Source organism: Protopterus annectens, chromosome 9.part0 (genome assembly GCF_019279795.1).
Source record: "Protopterus annectens isolate FY-2018-M chromosome 9.part0, PAN1.0, whole genome shotgun sequence".
NCBI classification, from domain to species: Eukaryota; Metazoa; Chordata; order Ceratodontiformes; family Protopteridae; genus Protopterus; species Protopterus annectens.
In genome coordinates, this window is record NC_056743.1 from 691,997,078 (window position 1) to 692,019,812 (window position 22,735).

At 40.7% G+C, this 22,735-nt stretch overlaps 1 protein-coding gene across 2 annotated transcripts in view; it reads right to left on the reverse strand.

Moving 5' to 3' along the window:
• LOC122811456 (ABC-type oligopeptide transporter ABCB9-like) overlaps nt 1–22,735 on the reverse strand; it is a 272,428-nt gene that overhangs the window by 224,733 nt on the left and 24,960 nt on the right. For both annotated transcript variants that reach the window (XM_044083308.1, XM_044083309.1), the window contains exon 2: nt 6,285–6,931. In XM_044083308.1, coding sequence (XP_043939243.1) covers nt 6,285–6,819 — 535 coding nt within the window. In that variant the 5' untranslated portion in view covers nt 6,820–6,931. The remainder of the gene's footprint in view (nt 1–6,284; nt 6,932–22,735) is intronic.

A 22,735-nucleotide genomic window follows, 5' to 3' on the forward strand; every position in this document is an offset into this window, starting at 1 on the left:
CCACCATGTTCTGTAAATCTTGTAAAAAAGATTGAGGTCCCTTGTGCAGGTATTTTTAATACTGGTAGACTTCAGATTATGTAATAAGTCAGACAGAAGAGGGGTTGTTGAGGCTCTATAAGTAATGCAGAGATCAACTCTCAGTATCTTGTATGACCCTGGAAAGAGAGACACAAGGCTTTCAGACTGTCTGCATAGTTTTTATAATTTAGTCCCTTGATTATTTTAGTCAAGAAGCGGTGTACTCATTCCAAATGTATTAAGTGGACAAGTGTTTGGACAAGTACATACAAAAAGGGGCATTATACTCAATGATCGGCCTAATGAGTGCCTCATGAAAGGAGAAAGGCAACAGTCATCCCTCTGCACAAAAGTGGGCCATCTACAGACCCATAAGTCTCACTAGTCTTATATGTAAAGCCATGGAAAGAATTATCACAGAGATAATCAATAGAGCTATACTAAACCTCCAGACACTGGACCCAACCCAGTTTGGTAGGGCAGATCATGCCTACTCAACCTGGTGTACTTCTTTCAGAAGGTCACCAAAACAATGGATGAGGGCAAAATTGTTCACACTGCCTACCTTGACTTGGCCAAGGCATTTAACACAATACCTCACTCGGGCATTGTTGGCAAACTCAAGAGGTTAGGTACAAACCCATATGTCACCCGGTGGATAGTCATTTGGCTCACAGACAGGACCCAGGAAGTTAGAACTGGGGAGTCCACCTCTACAAAGAGGCCAGTCACAAGTGGCGTCCCTCGGGGATTAGTCCTTGGGCCACTCCTTTTTGGCATTTATTTCTCAGACATCAAGGCCAATGTCTGTGGTCTCTGGCTGAATAAATTTACAGATAATTGCAAATTAGGAGCGGTCACTGAATCTCACACGGACACAAATGTTCTCCAGGAGGGGCTGACACAGACAAACGACTGGTATCAGAGTCATGGACTAAAACTAAATGTCAAGAAATGGATAATAGTATCCTTTGGGAAGTCATCCTTCCCTGGTAACTATCACATTGACAACACACCCCTTAGAGTTGACCCAGTAGTCAGGGACTGAGGGACACGCATAGATAGTAATGTAGCCTTTGATCATAACGTGTTTACAATGGTGAGGAAATCATTCTAGGTTGTGCAATGTATAAACAAGGTATGGCATCTAAGGCCAAGGAAGTCATTGTTCCACTGTATTTGGCATTCATCAGACCTATCACTGAGTACAATACCCTCTTTGGTATGTACCTAACCAGTCATATCCAACAACTGGAACGTCAACAGAGGTTCCTCACTAAAAGAATACAGGGCATAAGTAATATAGGTTCATAGGTGTCTACTAGGCTAATGGCCCTGGAGCCTTTACAAGCCTAGCCCATAGAAGTGCCCTGGCAATGTGCACCCAACATTAGTTCCCAGTGCATCTATCAAGTAGAGCCACTGGAGTGATCCCCGGGGTGAACTTTCTATTTCCCATCTAATCATCAAGATTTTTCTTGAAGAGGGCCAGTGAGGTGCTCTGCTTAACATGCATGGAAAGTCTATTCCAGAGCATGGACAGTCTCTGGGTTATGAATCTGTCCCTCCAGCATGTCCTGTTGATTGTGGTAATGAGGTTGAGGTCTCTGGAGTGTGTGGTGCGGAGACATTGGGATTTCTTTAGATGTAGCATTTCTAACAGAGCTGGGTCAGACATGGCTTTCTACGTCAAGCAGAAATTGCCTCTTAGTAGAAGATATGAGACAGAGAATGGCTGGAGTTTTTTTAGTCTGTCCATGTAGGATATGTGTTTTTAAGACCTAGGATCCTCTTAGTGAAATACTTTTGTGGCCTTTCCAGCTGTTTCATGTGTCTAGTGAGGTACATGCCAAATGGGGAATTATACTCGATGACTGGCCTAATGAGGGAAGAGTAGACAGAGATGATGGCCTCTTCCTTCCTGGATGCAAAACCTTTGGTAACGAGTTGTGCCACACAGAAGGACTTTCTGACCATAGTGGCAATGTGGTGATCGAAGGAGAGGTTGCTGTCAACCTGTGTCCCCAGATCTCTTATAACGTTTTCAGTGTTCAGCGTGCTGCCATCAATGTAGTAATTAGTGGGAACTGAGGTTTTCCCAAAGGGGATGATGACACATTTTTTGGCATCAAGCTTAAGGCCATGGTTTCAACGCCAGTCATTGGTCTCAGTGAGACCTTTTTGTAGGATGTCTGCATCACTTGGGGAGTTAATAATGGCTCCCAGCTTGCAGTCATCTGCAAACTTGGTCAGCCAGAGTCCCTCTGTGTTGGCCTGGACTTCTGAGAAGTAGATACCAAACAGGAGAGCACCCAGGACCAAACTCTATGGGACTCCACTCATGACTGGTTGGCAGCCTGACTTGAAGTCCACTACTTTCATACTGTGGGTTCTATCTGTGAGCCAGTTTGCAACCCACCTAGTAATATAGAGGTTGATGCCTAGTTTGGTGAGTTTATCAATAATTCCTGAGTGGAGAATGGTATCAAAGGCCTTGGCCAGATCAAGGTAGGCTGTATGAACTGCCTTGCCCTCATCCACAGCTCTGGTAACGGACTCAGAAAAGTCAACCAGGGTGAGCAGGCAAGATCTACCTTTCACAAAACCAAATTGCATGGGATCTAGAGTTTGGAGATTCCCTATATCCTTGTAAATTAGGTCTATGATGATGCGCTCCATAGCCTTACATATCAGATTCATCAGGCTAATGGGGTGATAATTCCCAGGGTTTGTAATCGCTCCCCCTTTATGGAGAGGGATGACTGTAGCAGTGCGCCATTCGGTAGGGACATAGCCTGAGGTGAGGCTGTGACTGAATAGGGCACACAGATGTGGTGCCAGTTCACTTTGTAGTTCATGTAGAACACATCCAGGGATATTTTTGGGACCCATGGAAGCTGTATTCTTGGCCTTTGACAATGCAGCTTTAACCTGTGCTGCAGTAATGCTGGGTGCCTGGCATTCCTCCGCTATTGTGCTTGGTCCTTTGGAGGGGGGGGGGGCAGAGCGGAGCCAGTATGTTGTCAATATCTGTTGGCTCAGTATAGGAGGTACCATTGTGCAGTAACTCAGAGCAAACCTGGGTATTGCCATGTAAATTCTTGATATAACTATAGAAGGCTTTGTGATTGTTTTTAGTGTCTGCCACAATTCTGCCTTCATAGCTGGCTTTAGAGGTTTTGATGAGGGATCTCAACTTTTTGTTGAGGCTAATAAGGGAGTTTTTCAGTCCTGGAACTTCACCTTTTTCTGCAACAGTTTCTTCCTTCTGTTAGAAAGTTTATTAATGGTACGGGACCACCAGATTGGCTTCCTTTTTTTGGAGGAGAGTGTCTTGGTTCTGTTGGGTATGGCTAGTTCCACGCATTTATGTATGTGTTGGTACAGTGCATCAGTGCATGATTCGGCAGTCATGCATCTATTTTCCATTGACATGGGTGCCATGAAGTTAGCCACCTTTGTTTTTAGGTTCTATACAGACCGCCTGAAGGCCCTATCCCTGTATTCAGTCTCCTACAGGCTTTTGAGGGGTAATCTATGCCTGGCATACAGGGCATCGTCAGACCCCACTCTGATGGACCTCCTGCATATCCACAAAACAAACAGTACCAGAATTGCCCATTCTAAAGACTTAAACCTTGCCTGTGATATAAACAGGACCTGCTGGAAAGATAGATATGTATCCTAGAGACTACCCCATCTATGGAACAGGCTCCCCATCCATGTGAAGCAGAGTCCCTCCCTATTTCAATTCAAATGCAACTTGGACAACTGGATGGGAAACCAGAAATTCATACCTGGTTTGGCATCTATGTCTCTAATGGACAGGAAACCTGTAAATGGTTCAACTCCCAGGCCCATGCTTACACTTATCAAAGGTATCAGAACTTGTCAGAGATTTGGAATGCATGGCTAGGCTTAAAAAGGCCCTTGTGGTCATTAGCATAGTAAACACCTATGAACCCATAAGTAAAGATAAGCTATTATGTCCCCAGATCTGGATAACATACCCTTGGATATAAACTGTGCAATAAAAAAGGATTTCCTTACAATAGTGGATACATGACGATCAAAGGACACCTTGTTGTCAACATACATTCCCAGATTTCTAACTACAGTATCAGTTTTCAGGGAGGGGTTGTCAAAGTGATAGTTACAAAGGGAGTCATGTCTGCTGATGGATACTGTTATACATTTCTTGGGATTTAGTTTCAGTCCATGGTTTTGCTAATAACTATTTGTTTGGGACAGGCCCTGCTGTAGGATACTGGTGTCCTCAGAGGAGTTTATTAGGGCACCAAGTTTGCAATCATCTGCAGACTTGTCAGCCACAATCCTTTTGCATTAGTTTGACCTCTGAGAATTAAAGGCCAAAAAGCAGTGGCACAATAACTGAACCCTGAAGCACTTCACTAGTTACAGTTTTTTTTTTAGATAAGGTTGATCTACCCACCCTTGCTTCCTGTATTCTATTTGTAATACAATTTGCTAGCCAGTGAGTTGCCCAGGGGTTAACATTTAGCCTGAATGGGGAATGTTGTCAAACACCTTTGCAAGGTCCAGATTGTCAGTGTGTCAATCTCCCCTTATGCATTACATCAGTGACTTTTCAAAGAAGTCAGAGTAAGCAGGCCCTTCATAAATCCAAACTGGACTGGGTTGACAATCAGTAGGATACATATATCTCTATGTACTAGTTCCATAATTATCCTCTTAATAGCCATGCAGACTATTCTTAGAGCTGCAACTTGCCCCACATTATACCACAGAGAGTGATGTATGGAAAACAAAAAGTATTTAATGGTTCTATACAGATATCTTATCATCTACAGTACTATGTGGGCTACGATACCGCCAACCGGCTATTGCAAGTAAATAGCCTTAATTTGATGTAATTGTATAAGCTGTTGCATACCGCTCAACTGTACAGATTTTTGATCATATTATTAGTCTGTTTCTCATACAATTGCGTGTGTATTTTTTTTTTTTGCAAATGACTGGCAAATCATTGAAGACTGAATTCTGAAAAGAATGACGGACATTACAGATTCAAACTTCATACCCTTCAGAAAATTCATGCTAATGCAAAACTTGCTTTTCTATCAACTTTTTAAGTTTGTAAGAGCAATATTTAAAAATTGTCCCTATTTTTGGGCCTTTGTCCCCCCGTTATTTATAGCTCTATCCAGATCTCTTTCTCTAGGAGGTTGTGAGGTATGAGTTGTTGTAGTACTGAAACCACAATGTAAACAAAATGTCTTCCCATCCAAAAAATATAAATTTATAGGTAGTTACTAGATATGCAGTCCAGGAGACAATGAGTCTATCCAACTTCCAAAGTAGTCCCAAGCACTATCTGGTTAAGCGACTTGCTCAAGTCACGCAGTAGGCAAAGGAAGGATAAGGAATCAAACCCTGTACCACAGTTAGTAGTTTGTTAACAGCTCACAGCCTTAATTCTTTTTACCAACTGCCAGACCAGTGTTCAGTTACCCAGAATGCTCTGTTACTGACTGATACCTCACAAACTATCATTCCAAGAGTGTAGGTATAGTTAAACAAAAAAATAAAAAATAAAACGGACCACCAAGGTCAATTGCTCCATTTTATTCAGACACACAAAAACCAAACGAACTAAGCGCTTTCGCCAGATGCCCTAGTCCAGCTTCATCAGGTGATAAAGCTGGACTTGGCATCTGGCAAAAGCGCTTAGTTTGTTTGGTTTTTGTGTGTCTGTATAAAGTGGAGCAATTGACCTTGGTGGTCCATTTTATTTTTTATTTTTTGTTTAGTTGTGCTTGGTCCCTGTGGACTGGCTGTTTTTTATTTAGTGTGAGTATAGTGACAACTTGGACAGAGGATGGAAAACAAAATATCAAAAATCACAACTCAGGCTTCCTGTTTTAGAGCATAATTTCTATCCTCATCATCATCAGTACTAGTACTAATGAAATATACAGTTAATTAAAGATATTTGGTAACATGTCACATACTTGGTAACACTCTGATACCCCTCACGCCACCTGCTATAACCACGCCAGATGCTTATAATGGCAACTATACAAGAGAAATGCATGGACTTAGTGCAATTACAAGTACAGTGGAGCCTGCCAGGAAAAGTGCCACTAACTTAGGTTACTGAGTAATTAAAAAGTGATTAAAATCTATTACAAGTCCTGATCCAGAAATAAGTTTAATACATAAGGTTGCAGTGTTCTGTGACACCCTGACATGCCCCACTTACTGCCATTTAATTCCCTTACTTATGTCAGCAAGAATCAGAGCTGTAAATCCAACACAAAGTGGTATGACATCAGGTCTGGAGTAAACTAAAAGTCTTCTGAAAGTAGCTTTATCAGCCTTCTGCGTGTCCCCCTTATGTGCATCTTCTCCGTATTTCTTTCCTAACAGTGATGTTTCTGCCAGGGACAGGAATTCCCACAACAGTACTGCTGCTGCTGAAGCCAGGTGCATCACCAAAGACAGATGTAGAACAGAATGGATCTCTGGAGACTTCAAAAGAAGCATCTGCTTCCAGGTTTCATATACTGGTGATATAAAGCACAAAATCACACTGTATAGGAAGGCATGAAAAGTTCCAACTGATCCTGGATGAGTGTCCCATTTCTTAAGAAGTCCTACAGCAGCACCACTTGTTAGAGGGAATCGAATGCAACTCAGCAACCAGATAAAACTAATGTTCCTGAAAGGACAGTAAAGAAGTAGCACCCAGTGCAACAAATAATGAGTAAAGCTGTCAAACAAGACAAGTCCCAAAAGCAAGTAGGTCAGCTTCATTGGTACTTGTAGGCATTTGATTCACAGCAGCAAGAAAATAACTCTGTTATAAACAGGCAGTGGTAATGCTTCAGCTTTTCTGTTTTCAGTTCTTGTCCCGGTTCTTCAAATTCTAAAAAAAAATAAACAAAATAAAGATGTACAATAATTATAAATTGCATATACATTTGCATGTTAGTCTTACTTAAGAATGCCATGAGCTTATGTTTCTTTTCAGTTTGAATAAGAGTGTTACCTGTCTGTCATTGCTAAATGCAGTTTTTGCATTGCACTGCTTACACAGAATGCACATAAATGCTTCAAACTATAACCTGTAAAATACAATGCATCTGTTGTACAATGTGTGTGTGTATGTATGCATGGGTCTACTTTCTTTGGTCAAATTTCACTTGGTCGAAAATAATTTCAGGCAGCCCACTTCACTGAAAGCTCATTTGACTGAAAGCACATTTGGTCGAATTTCATTTGGTCGAAAATGAAATATAGCCCCTGCCCCACCGCAGTGCGACCCTGGAGTGAGAATAATAAGTAAGGGGGGTGGGGGGGCATTTTGCAAATAGTTTTTACCGAATGTGTGTGTGTGTGTGTGTGTGTGTGTGTGTGTGTGTGTGTGTGTGTATATATATATATATATATATATATATATATATATATATATATATATATATATATATATCAATGTATTTTTAATGGATACACCTTTATATAACAGTCAATACACTTTAATGTGTGGGGCTGTACCCCAAACACACCCCCTTACTTAATATTCTCACTCCAGGGTCGCACTGCAGTGGGGCAGGGGCTATATTTCATTTTCAACCAAATGAGCTTTCAGTCAAATGAGCTTTCAGTGAAGTGGGCTGCCTGAAATCATTTTCAACCAAATGAAATTTGACCAAATACAGTAGATCCGTATGCACAAACTCATGTATATATAAAATACATAAAATAAGTGTATATATAACACATGCTTTGCAAGTGTGTGTGTGTATGTATATATATATATATATATATATATATATATATATATATATATAGATATAGATATAGATATGTGTGTGTGTGTATGTACACACACACACACACACACACACATATATAAATATAACTTACCTTCAGTTGGTCAACTAACATAAATGACAACATCCTGAAGGTATGAATGTTCCTGCAAGGACAGTACTGAAGTAGTACACAGTGCAACAAACAATGAGAAAAGCTTTCACTTCCTATTATGCATGCACTGAGGTTGCTTTTTGATGCATGCAAATATAAAAAAAAAAAAAAAAAAAAAAAAACACTATCTTCTTTTGTGGGGGGCTGTATCCCACACACCCTCACTAATTATATATAGTAACTCTGAAGATGGCATAACCACCAGAGAAAGAGAATATTCTCCTACCTGGGGATTGTCGATCTTGAACACATTTTGACTATCTGTACAGGCAACCAAATGTGGTTGATTAAACAGATGTTGACAAAACTAATAGAACCCATCCATATTTATACATATAATAAGCAAAACTCCCAAACATATGTCTGTTTTGTCAACAAACTTTGTTGTGCTACATCAACAATCAACGGGGTTGGGGAATATGCCCCTTCCCCAGGGACTGTGAAATCTTGGATTTTGTATACATAATTAGCAGGGGTGTGTACGGATGAAGCAGTCCACCATATAGATTTCTGTTTAATGGTTCAGGGTTGTGCCTCAGAGCATGTACATTATGCTGTCATTTTTTAAATATTTTGTGGTCTGTGTTTTTACTGTCAAGTTAAGATTAACTTCCATAGATCCAACGATAGACAGATAGATGGATATAGGTATAGGTATAGATATGCAGCTCAGTAGCTTGAAAGAACAGCTCCTCAAACATTTTCAGCTGTCTCCCTATTAATCAAAGGAAATAATTATTGAAGTGAGACTGCAGTACAGTAAGTATGGGGACTACACCCTCTTCTGGCTGTTATGTAATCTTGAAATTGAAATATACAATGTTGCAGGAGTGTGGGGGTGCAGGGGGGGCTTGCCTCCCTACAAAACACTTTATTTAGTAGTAGTATATTTTTGGTGTGTATGGTGTGGGATGTAACTATCTTGGCTTGCATAATAAGGGATCATGTCTTGTGTATTTTCAGTTATAGCATATAGTGTGGCTGTCTTTTACTGAATGTTGATTGAATGTGGAAAGTGTGGGCACGCATGGTAGAGTAAGATGTTCATATTTATTATACTGCAGACTTCTTCATCACTTTACATGACCAATGCAAATTAAATAATATGACACAACAGACAAAAACAAAATAATCATGCCAGTAAAGCCCAGAAAATATCATACTTTAACAAATGTAAGTAAAATGGTATAAAAACAAATAAAACGTAGTTAAAATGACAGAGTAAAGCAGCAAAAACAGGGTGTCAAGGATGTTGATTACAAGTGATGTATAATGTTTGCAACTACAGTTGTTTCAGTCATGTCTGTGATGTATAATGTTTGCAACTAAAGTGGTGTCAACGTTTGTTTTTCATTTATATAAATGTAAGATTGCAGATAATTTAATAAAGATGTTTACTGAAAAAAGATACTGTCAGCCAGCAGTGATCATGCCACAGTATGGTTTACAGCAGGGAGAGAAGGTAGAAATAAAAGTTAAAAACAATGGTGTCATGTTTTAGAAGAGCAGATTGTTTTGTGCCAAGGGAGATGTTCAAGGGTGAGTTAAGAAATTGAGAGAAACTCAAGGGAGTAAATAAACTATGAGAGTGGGTCAGGGATAAAGTACTCAGGGCTACCAACAAGGTGTAAGGAAGAAAGAAAAAGGCAAAGAAGATAAAAAGGGCAACGCTGATGCATTAGATAAGGAAGCTAACAATCAGAGGAAAAGATAGGGCCGTCATAGGCAAAAATCAGGGACTGAGCAGGTGAAGAAGCCATAGGAAAAGAAGGTTAGCAAAAATGCAACTGCAACAAAGAAAGTACTGACAGCAAAGGATAAAGCTGAAGACCAGTTACAGAAAGGATCAAAAACAAAAGCAAGGGCTTTGTTATGTAAATAGCAGAAAGCAGAAAAGAAAAGACATAAATTGCAAACCTAAGCAAAGATTGGAAGGAGACTACAGAAGCCTGAGAAGTGCAAATGTAATTAATGAATACTTTGCTGCAATCTTCACAAAGGAAAGCAAGGGGACAGTACAATGGTGCTAAGAAGGCAGGGTAGAAAGGAGAGAGCAGAATAGAAAGGGAAGCTGTTCAAAGGCTGGCCTCTCTTAGGAATAATAAAAAAACAAGGATTAGATGGGGAATCTCCAAGTGTCCTTTGAAATTTGTCCAGTTTATTACAAACCTCCCCTCTCCAGATGAAGATCTTCAGAAGATCACTGATAACCAAAGTAGTGCTAGATGACTTGAAGACAGCAACTCTGGTACCCTTGTATGGGAGGGGGGGGGGGGCACAGAAAAATCTCAGGGTACTACAGACCTGTTAGCCACCTAACAACAGTGGCAGGCAAAGTCATGAAGAAAGGCTGATAACATTTTGAGTAGGCAGTAATCTGCAGGACAGCAATGAACATGCAACCTCAGCCGGAAGGAACTGCATGTCAAGCCTAAGTTTTATAACTGAGTTTTAGATAAACATAACAGGAAATGTACAGTAGAAATAGTTGACCTAGACTTTAGCAAGGTCTTTGACTCTGTCACATAAACACAGGAGGCTGACAGGATAACACGAGGTGTTGGGGCTGCAACAAAACAGAGAAACTGCATAGCCACATGGCTTAATGATAGGACACACACAAATGAAATAAGAATAATGTTAGAAATTAGGGAATGGCTAGTGGAGTACCACAGGGGATGGTTCTGGTCCCAGTATTCTGCAGTACACTTGTCTCAGGCATATCTCAGGGGAAAAAAGAACAAAATTAACCTCTTTCCTGGTGGCACAAACATAAGTAAAACAATAGCAAATGAGGGGAAGAGTCTAGAGAAGAATTTGGAAAGGCTAAACAAGTGAGCAGAAAAGTGGCTGCTTAAGTTCAGTGCAAACTAGTACAAAGTGCTACATTTAGGCCACAGCAACCCCAGTGTGAAGTATTAGCTGTAGGAGTGGAACATAAGACAATAGTGCAGAAGAAGGATCTGGAAGGGGAGGTTATTGAGCATTGGACCACTGGGAACAGAGTAGGAAGATGTATCCTTAGGGGAAAGATTCCAGAAGCAAGCAGATAATGCTTCCAATCTTCAGGGCCTTGGTCAGACTATAACTTGACTACTGCCCGCTGTTCTGGAGGTCATACAAGGAAAGGGACATCAGGCATGTGGAAGGAATTCAGACAAAAGCTATCAGAAAGATCCATGCAATGGGTGAGAAAGAATATGACCAGAGGCAGATCTCTCAATTACACTGGAAAAGAAGTTTGCATTAATACTCCACTAAAAATCCAAACATGCTTAATGCAAGAGACATGCAAAAAGAAGAGTACTCCTGAGCAGGTCAGCAAGCTGAGTCATGCATTACATGCAGATATGCAGCACTCTGCAACAGTATGACAGGACAGAGAATGTCTTAGAAGCAGAGGAACTTAACGTCACGTTCTGTGTGTGTTACAGTCAGTGAATGAGATTCATAAAGAATTCCTTTTCCCATATCTGAAGGTCTGTGTACACTCTACCACCTACACAGTGTAAATATTTAAACTCCACCCACTTCCTTAATTGTGGTGGACACCTAAAATGATACATTCCAACAAATCGGCAATGGAGCATCATGACATGCTTCCACACCAAGAGTACATTGCTATTCCAGATAAAAGTCAAAAATTATCATTTAAGAGCTGATCTGCATGTCATGGTGTAGTATGTCTTGCATGCTATGGTGGAACCGGACAGTGTGAACAGCCTGGTATGAAGCACTATTGCAGAAAGTGAGACCAGGTGCCAAGGAGCTGCCAGAGTGTGTGGTGACCACTTCCCGGTAACACTAGCTACCTTTGAAGGACTGTGTTTTGAAGGAGGGAGGGAGGGAGGAAGGAAGTTACTCTGCCACTGCGGACAGAAGACTTTTCTGTATTCCATATAAAATAGGGAGGCATTATGTTATACAATGTATAAATGAATACAGCAAACTGGCATTAATCCTCTGCATTAACTTGTACTTCACCATGCTGTTAGTAGAATGACACACTGTCACTCAGACAACAGTATGACATAGACCATATCAGTGTAACAGACTTGTGTAGAGTGCAAGACATATTGCACCATGACATGCAGATCAGCTCTTAAATGACAGTTTCCTGACATTTTTTTATCATGATGAAACCTGTTAAATACAAATCTGTCAACAAAACCTGTTGCTGCCAAAACAAAGCATGTTACAAATTCAGGAAAGGCATCATCGTGTTAATGAATAAAGAAATTTATTTTAATTATTTCATTATTTTTCTGTATTTTTCCCCACTGTTCCTGCCAGTCATTGAAACTTCTTCTATTTCAGCCAAGTACATCCATTCACTCTTTCTAGGTATTCCCCAATGAGGGGAGAGATGGCTAGGAGATGTCATATACTGGCTTCCTCAAGGACTACTTTGTGTTTTCACTGGCATCCTGGCAATGAAGGTATATTCAATATAAAGCCTAACCTCTCCCCTAGGCGGGAAACTGGTGGTTATCATCACTCTCAGAGTCATTATACCCTGTCAATCGCATAACTTTCAACTGTCCAGATTTTTGCCTCAAATTTTTAGTCTGTTCCATGTAAAAGTTGTGGTTTGCTGGCAGGTCATCAAGGATTGAAGTCACTAAATAATGACAAACATTTGAGTTTCAGACTTCATATTTTCAGAAAAATGCTCACAAATGCAAACCCTGCTATTCTATCAACTTTCTAAGTTTTAAGTACACTATTTAAAATCTATCCCATTATTTTTAGCTCTTTTCAGATTTCTTGCACTAATATGCTCAGAGGTACCCCTTGTATGTACACATTTCCATGCACCTTCAATTAGGGCTACCACAATTGTGGCTTTGTGGCCAAACACCCACCCCTGAGCCATCCTTTGCATCCTACTCCAAGGGAGTGTGGCATTAGCTGCTCCTGATCTCCCTTCCCTCCTGAGGATAGACATGCCAACCTCCCCACACCAACTACTCCAGATGCCCCAGCCACTGATCATATTTGGGTCGCCTGGGTCATATTCAGGGCTGTATTCCTCTACATCAGCACGACTAGATAATTATTCCATTATTTATGCTACTGTTCATACCCAGCATTCATTCCAGCTTCTCAGCACTGAAAATTACTCCATATGGACAGAACTGAAAGCACCTACATCTTTTAAATAGTAAATATAATTCTGCAGCACTGTAGCTGCAGATGGCATAGCACAGTGTTAATATTAACAATATGAAATGTAATAACTTGTCTACCTGTTACTTACCTGCATGAAAATCAGTACTGTGCAAGTTCAGTAGTGCAAGACATGCCACAACTGGTTACAAATGGATGGGCAGCTGCAGAAATATACATCACTAAATAAACTGTGCAGTCACTTTAGCCATCTGTTTAAATGCAAAAATGACAAAATACTTCCAACTTCAAAGAGGTAAAATACTAAAGAGTCACGTAATATAATGCATAAATACAATTTCAGGTACACAATATGAACCTTAATAATCACATCCTTCACTTTTACTCCAAACAGACTGATTAACTCCATTTCAGCTCAAACCAAAACAAAATTTAGTGGAAAAATACTCTTTAAAAACAAGTATCAGTAACTCCCCAATATACTAATACCATTCTAGGAGGAGACATTCACCCTAACTATCACAGTGAACATCAAGACAATCCTCCTCTACACACACACACACACACACACACACACACACACACACACACACACACACACACACACACACACACACACACACACACACACACACACACAAACTACTCTAACCCTACAACAGTCAAACCCCATCCTTGGTAATCTAGCTTTTCCTACCATAAACATTAGAAACATAAGAAATAAAATTGTTGAACTACATGTTTGGGTTATCTAACATAAGCCTGATACTCTCACTGTAACTAAAACTCGACTTAAACCCAGCTTAAACGACTCTGAAATTACTCCTCCTGGCTATAATATCATCTGTTATGACGGTATAAAGAGGAAAAGTGGTGGTATTGTTTAATATTTCTCAACAACTACCACATTTCCCTTTACAGCTAATTTATACCAAAATTCAGTTCAATAGAGCTTCTATTACTTTTCTGAAATGAAACAATTATAAACAAATATATATTACTATCCTTTAAATTCCTCCTGGCGACACTACAGCTAGACTTGAAGATATCCTACATTGGATAACCATGACAGTTCCGCAAGAAACAAATACTACTAGGTGATGTGAATGTCAATTGGTTGGACATAAACTCTATCCTACATCTATTGCGAACTTATTTGGTTTCGCACAACTAATTAATAGCCCGTTAATTCGATAAATGTGTTTAAAAAACAACTAATTAATAGCCCCACACATTATACCAAGACATCTAATTCCCTATTAGACCCGATCCTGGTAACAGATCCTAGCAAATACACCACCACAGGTACAATGTTTGACTGTCTCAGTGATCACCTCCCAATCTGCACAACCAGACATCTCATACATCCACTTAAACAAAATCTTTATAAAACAACAAACTTTCCAACTGTAACCCAGAAATGTTTACTACTACCCTATTATATATTAACTGGGACCTCCTAAAAATCCTCCCCTTAGATGGTGCTGTAAATGAATTCAATACAACTTTCCTGAATATCCTAAATAGCCTTTCACCTCCTAGAAGGAAGAGACTATAGTGCAATTTGGCTATCCAAAAACCGTAGAAAGCTAATGCAAGATACAGAAAAAGCATGGAAAGAATGGCAAAAATATAAAACATCACAATATCTTGAAGACTTCAGAATGCTTCGCAATTGTACTAAAAAGCAAATAAATGAAGACAAAAGGTATACTATAATAACTTTCAGAATAATAATAAGCACAACCCTAAAAAAATAAAAAAATCTGGACAACTATTAAGGAAATCTTGCATCTTAGCCAAATATTCAACCCTAACCCCCTCTCACAATAACTGATCAGTCAAAACCACAATACAATTCAACTCTTATTTCACAGATAATATAGCATCTCTAACCAAGGATTCCCCAACATCTAATCCTAATCCTGCCCAACAGCCACATATCACCACATTCACTTTAGCCTTCAAACCTGTGCCCACATCCTATAAAAACTACTCTTAAACAAACTCAAACCATTCTTTACTTCACCTGATGACCTTCCAAGTGAATACCTTAAAATAGCAATCGATACCATTGCCTATCCTGTCTCAATCCCTCAAAATAGGTCAGTCTAGGAATCCCACGTTCCCTCTCTCTGGAAAAAGTCACACATTATCCATTTGCAGAAAAGAGGAAATTCAACAAACATTAATAACCTCAGACCTACAGCATTCTTATACCCCTCTCCAAAATATATAAAAAATTTATTCAAAACAATTGCTAAACTATCTCCTGCAGGAAGAACTCCTATCCCACACACAACATGGCTTCCACCATTCCTACAGTACTAACACTACACTTCTAACCTATACAGATACTGTCAAAAAACTAGAGATAATGGCAAGCTAGTCTCCTCCTTATTTCTAGACTTGTCTAAAGTCTTCAACACAGTTTGTCACAGCAAACATCTACTTCAAATGTCCTCACTAGGTCTCTCTCAGATCAGCCTTCTGTGGTTCAAAAGCTACCTATCCAATAGGTATCAGTCAGTAAAATGGCACTTCACCCTATCTCCATACTTCCCATTTACTACCGGTGCACCACAAGGCACTTAGTCTCCTCCTCTTTAACATTCTCACCAACACCCTCTACACATCCACACAACAGGCCTCCCTAATCCAATATGCAGATAACTCCATACTCATTTCCACACTTGACAACAAGAAACACTTCCAAAAATTACTCAGGAAGCTTTAACAGTCACTGAAACATGGTTTTGTAACTCACAACTCACACGCAACCCTAACCCCCCCCCCCCAAATCCTTCTCTCATGAAAAAAAAGTTAAACTCCTCTCTGTTGATAATAGAATCATTGAAGTCACTTCTCATAGCAAATTGTTAGGGTTGATAGCGGATGATGATCTTAAATTTGACCTATGAACTTGCATCTAAAAAAAAATCATATAAGAAAAACTCATCAAAAACTAGGGAGGTTTTACAGAGCCAAAAACGTTTTCGCTGACTCAACTAAAACTACACTTGCCACTACTTATCTCCTTTGCACAATTCTTTATGGAGCACTCATCCTTACTAACTATAAGGCATCGTAAAAATCAAAACTTGAATAATGTTATGACAAAGTTGCTAAATTTGCAGTAAATACCCCTTTCAGGACCCGGTAATGTACAGCACTAAAAAGTCTAAATTGGTTAGCACTACCCCATCAACTAACACAAAAACAGATTCTTACCACCTATAAAATTATCCAGAATCCATCTGCTTGTCCAACACTAAATAAAATTCTATACAACTATGTTTCCAGTCAGTCATTATGATCCAATGACCAAAAACTCCTGTCTGTTCGAAAACCTATCAAATCTGCTGGGCATTGTCTGTACCCTAAGATAAGGCTAAGCCTGGAACTCCTTACCTGTATCCATCAGGTCAATACCCTCCCTCCCATCCTTCAAAACCATTCTGAAAGACTTCCTGGATAAAATCTATCACTGTTCATGCTCAACACCAGGGAACATACATCCCTAAATGTGAACAAATATCTATTCATACCTTACACTTCCTCACTCTCCCTTCTTCACTCACTTCCTTACCTCTGTCAATTTCTCTCCCACTGTTTTTTATCTAAATATACTATAAGCCTGCTTTTCTCTCCCTTCATATTGCCATTCCTGTTTGTATTATATTGACTTAGCTTTAATTTTTCTGTAAACTGGCAAAAATGTCTCTAAATCTTAAATCATTGTCATATAACTCGTATCTATTCTTAACCAACGCTATCATATTATGTCTAATTTGGTATAATTATTGAAACAGTAGTTACTTATATATTATTTTTAACACAAACAAAAAAACAAAAACATATACTTGTTTTCCCGCCTTTCAAAGCTAGTTTAGTCCAGTTTTCAGGTTAGTCCTGAATTCAGGGCTGTGTTACAAGTTTCTGTTTGCCCATACCTTACTTAGATAGAAGGAAGTTTCTCTGTTCACTGTGAGAGAGGGAGCTTTGAGTAGCCTATCTGTCCCTGGAGCCTATCTGTCCCTGGAGGAGTGGTTTCAGCCCAGAAATTAGTAGTTTATTGGCAATTTTGGTCTAATTTCTATCTCTTTAATTTCCCTGCTATAAAACCCGCATTTGCATGGTTTTGCACGCCCGGTAGCACTGGTTAGCTAGGGTATAAGTATTCCCGGCTCCACAAAGTCTGCTCTTCAATTTTTCCCTTGGAACTAAACAAACTTTTAATTTAAGCACTCAAATCATTTACTTCTCATCCTGGCACTTGCCGAAAACTCATAGCAAGCACCAATAAACCTTATCACTAGTCCCCCCTATACTGTAGAGAAGGACAAGGCTCTCTATTCAACCTTACCAGCCAATCAGTAAAACAGTTCACTGTACCTATCCAGGCATGTTCAAAGGGAAGTTTCAGGTGTACTCATCAGTCCAGCTGGTGAATCTGGGCATTTTGAAGAAATGTTACAATTGCCTCATGTAAACAGACAACCCTCTCCTCCTTCCACCAAACATTAATACATGCGAAAGATGCAATTATGCAGCCAAACTGCAGGCTAATTTCTCTCAACTCAAGACTGGACCAGGCAGTCAAGAGGAGAAACTTGCATCACACCATCAGTCTCACAAAGACCTATGAAACAAGCACTGGCAAAAAACACACATAAATACACAAAAACATATTTGGAGGCTCTAAATAAAAATCAGAAAAAGCAACAGAGACCTCCAAAGCAGACATCCAAGCAACCTCCACCCCCCAACACAAACAATGAAACACATACTTCACAAAATCAGTGTGCCACACAATCACAGCCCTTAAGGCAAAATAACATACCAACACACTAGTAATAAGTGACTCTATAGTCAGACACACTGACGTCCCACTCACTAGGCTGAACAAGGAGACGGTTACTGTTAGTTGCCTGTCGGGTGCCAGGATTCGCCACATAACACAAGCACTCATGTCACTCCAGAACAAGTACAAATATGATTCTGTCATTGTCCATGTTGGTGTGAATGACCTGAGCCGTACCTCCCTGGACTACATGAAGAGAGACATACAGGAGCTCTCTGATCATGTAGCTCAAGCCGGTATGACCCTGCCCCTGAGTAGCATCCTGCCCTCACCAAGAATGATACCATGGTATAGAGAAAAAAAATTATCAATTTCAACAACTGGCTAAGCTTCTGGTGTCATTCAAAGAGGATCCAGTGTCTGTCAGCCTGGGGATGACATGCTCAGCAAGCCACACTGCTTTGCTAGAGATGGCTTTCACCTGTCACCCTTAGGCTTTTGAATAGTGACCAAGGCTCTTGCCACCCCCATAGTGCCTTTTCTAGGAAAGGCTCAAAAGATAAACCCATCACTGTAAATAGCACAAGTAACAAAAATCTGAGGGTAATGCTGCTCAGTGCCAGAAGTCTAAACCTCAAAATGCACACACTTGAGGCACTCCTCACTATGGAGAAAATCGAAATATGTGCAGTAGCAGAAACCTGGTTTAAGGCTCCAGAGAGCACCCCATCACTACCAAGCTACAACTCATACCATACATTTCGGCCAAAAAAACCTAGACCGAAATACAAAAGGCGGGGGAGTATCCATATTCATCAAGGATACCCACACCTCCAGGTTAGTGGCACAGCACGATGCTTCGTTGATCATCCATGTGCAACAATGGGCAAAACTGCTATTCAAATTACAGATCACCCACCATGTCCCAGGACCTCCGCTCTGTATTCCTGGAAACACTGGGAAACATAAAGGTCCTAACAAACACCCTGATATTGGGTGATTTCAATTATCCAAACATTAATGGGGAGAACTACTCAAGTACAAACTCCCTTGCCCAACATTTCCTAGAATTTATTAACTCAAACGCCCTGGATCAACTGGTCAACACCACCACCAGAGGTGACAACATATTGGACCTGGTCATCACCAACATGAGCGACCGGTGTTCCACACTGGAGGTCAACCCCTCGCTGGTTAGATCTGACCATAAACTAATCACTCTGGATATCCACATTTCGCCACCACCCCCGGTCAAAGAAACCACCGTCAAAAACATTTCAAAAGCAAACTTCCGAGGTGGGAAGTTTCAAAGCCCCCATGCTAAAGGATAACGCTGTCCAAGCTGCAAAATCCTTTACTAATGCACTCTACAGGCAACTACAAGAATGAATGGATCATACTATCCCAAACAAAATGAAGACTCACTCCTCCAAGAAAAGGAAACCAGTCTGGTGGACCCCTGCCATAAACAAGCTATACAACAGAAGGAGGAAACTAGTACATAAAACAGTAAAATCCCAAGAAGGGAAGACATCCCTAATCAGTATCAGCAAGAAACTACACAACCCCTCATAAAATCATCCAAGGCTAGCTTCAAAAGAAAAATTGCCATGGACTCCAAAGATAACCACAAGGCATTCTTTAGCTATGTCAAGAATCTAAGTGGCAAATCTCAGATCTGTTCGTAGTTAGTGCAGAATGTTACAAAATACACTGAACCGACCAACATCCTGGCAGACAGGTTCAGTGCAAACTTCACCCCCCTCTCACTCCCAAAAGGGCCCACAACTATACCAGAAGAATGTAGTGCCCCTGAAATCACAGACACTCAGGTTAAAACAGCCCTCTCCAAAGCCAAAAACACAGCATCAATGGGACCGGAAGGTGTCCCAGGCTGCGTCCTACATGAGCTCAAAGATGAACGAACCCTCACCTAAAAACACTGTTTAAACTCAGCCTCTCCACAGGCTACATGCCCACAGAGTGGCGCACAGCAATGGTTATTCCGGTCCACAAAGGTGGAGCCACAACGGACCCCAGGAACTATCGCCCTATAAGCCTGATTAGCTTGGTCTGCAAAGCTATGAAGCGCATCATCATGGATCTCATTAACATAGACACTGGAAACCTCCAAACACTGGACCCTACCCAGTTTGGCTTTGTTAAGGGCAGATCATGCCTCCTAAACCTGGTGGACTTCTTTGAGACAGTTACCAAGGCTATAGACAAGGGAAAGGTGGTCCACAAAGCCTACCTACACCTCACAAAGGCCTTCAACACCATTCCCCACTCAGGTATTATAGACAAGCTCACCAGCCTGAACATAAACCCCTACATCGTGAGATGGGTTGCCAACTGGCTCACGGACAGAACCCACATGGTAAGAGTTGCAGGAGCTAGGTCTGACTCTAAACCGGTTACAAGTAGCATTCCCCAGGGCTCAGTCCTAGGACCCCTCCTGTTCGGCATATACTTCTCAGAGGTACAGGTAAGCACAGGAGGACTATGGCTGACCAAGTTTGCAGACGACTGCAAACTAGGGGCTATAATTGGCACTCCGGCTAACACAGACATCCTCCAAAAGGGTCTCACTGAGACAGATACATGGTGTCAAAACCATGGCCTCAAGCTAAATGCCAAAAAGTGCATAGTCATCCCCTTTGGAAAAAACAAAGTACCCACAAACTACCACATAGGTGGTAATCCCCTAAATACAGAAGACATAATAAGGGATCTAAGGACCAAAGTAGACAGTAACGTCTCCTTTGATAATCACATTGCCAAAGTGGTTAGAAAATCCTTCTATGTGGCCCACCTAATCACAAAAGGGTTTGCATCCAGATCGAAAGAGGTCATTGGGCCCCTCTACGCATCACTCATCAGACCCATCATAGAGTACAATGCCCTATTTGGGATGTACCTTACAAGACACCTCCAACAACTGGAAAGACCACAGAAGTTCCTCACCAAGAGGATCACTGGCCTCAAGCAGATGTCCTATGCAGCTCAACTGAAGAAACTCCAGCTGTACTCAGTTGCATACCGCCTACAGAGAGGTGATCTCTGCCTGACATACAAGGCCATGTCCAACCCAGAATTGATGGACGTGCTCCACCTAACGAAAACCATATCCCCTCGAGCTACACGCTCCAGGGATCTAAACCACACCATAACAATAAATAGGACGTGCTGGAGGGATAGATTCCTGTCCCAGAGACTTCCCATGCTCTGGAACAAGATTCCAATCTACATTAGGCAGAGCTCCTCGCTAACACTCTTCAATAGAAACCTTGACGAGTGGATGGGAAACAGAAAGTTTACCCCAGGGATCACTTCAATGGCTTTGCTTGACAGAGGCACATGGAACTAATCTAAGGGGGCGGCGAAAGTCACCACATTCCGGCTAGGCTTACAAATGCCTTCGAGCAGATAGTCTAGTACCTACCTATGAAAGATTTAAAATTATTGTTCTTAAAATATTTTGTAATACTTTGGAACGTTTCTCCCTGGACCTCCACTGAAAATGGGCTCCTACCCAGTCAAGCATTCCTGGTAATCAAATGTAAATCAACAAATAATAAATAAATCAATAAAAATCAGACATGACATAAAACTGGCATTAACTCACTCATGGCTGCTGAATCCTAAATTCAGCCTCATGCGTCACTTGGAAAGAAAGCTGATAAAACTAGCCTAAAAACTAAGGAATATTCACTAGGAGATGCTCATTTTCCAAACAGAATTATTTGTACCTACATATCAACATTATCTGTGTCAGTATTCATTTACTGTTGAAGTTTTCTTGAAAGAGAAGTATGACCACACTATAATCTGCCATCTAGTTCTAAGATAAAAGCCGTACAAAATCACTGCTAGCTGTTTATGTGTCGTGTCACATAACTAAATGGAAAATTCCTCTTCTCTAATATCTTGGAATAAAATCAGGGGTTCCTATTACCTTGTCAAACATTCAAAAGAGCAAACGTTCTTTGATTGACAGCTAATAGACAAAACCACAAAAAGTTGTACGGCCGGAACAGCAATTTTTTTCCCAGGGGAAAAAAAAAAATCGCTGGGCCATTGTCAGGACTTTGCAGTTTCCTCTGCCGTGGTGCGATCTCGGAGTTCGTATATTTAAGTAGGGAGGTGTGGGGGTGAAGCCCCCCACTTTATTTTGTTTGTGGATGGGAAAAAAGTCGCTGTTCCAGCCATTCAGCTTTTTATGGTTTCGTCTATTAGCTGTCGATCAAAGAGCATTCACTCTTGAGTGTTCGACAAGCTAATATGAACCCTATAAACAGCACTCCCGTGCTACTTGTCTTGGGTAAACTTAAACACCAAACTTCTAGTTAAAGCAGAACGATACCCAAAAACTAAAAAAAAAAAGTTTTTTGGTGTGGTTTCATTTTTTTTTTTTTTTTTTTTATAGGTTCATAGGTTCATAGGTTCATACTAGGCTATCTGCCCAAGGGCATTTATAAGCCTAGCCCATAGTTATGTGGCTTTCGCCACCCCTTTAGTTTGAATAAAAACTATGCCTATCATTTTGCTGTGCCTCTGTCAAGCAGTGACGCTGAAGTAATCCCTGGGGTATATCTGCAATCTCCCATCCATTGGTCAAGATTCCTCTTGAACAAGACCAGAGAGGTGCTCTGCCTCACATGTACCGGGATTTTGTTCCACAGCATAGGAGTCTCTGGGTGATGAATCTGTCCCTCCAGCACGTTCTATTTATAACCGTGTCAAGGTTTAAGTCTCCCGCCTTGTGGTTCTGAGGGATCTAGATTTTTGAGGTGAAGCATATTCATC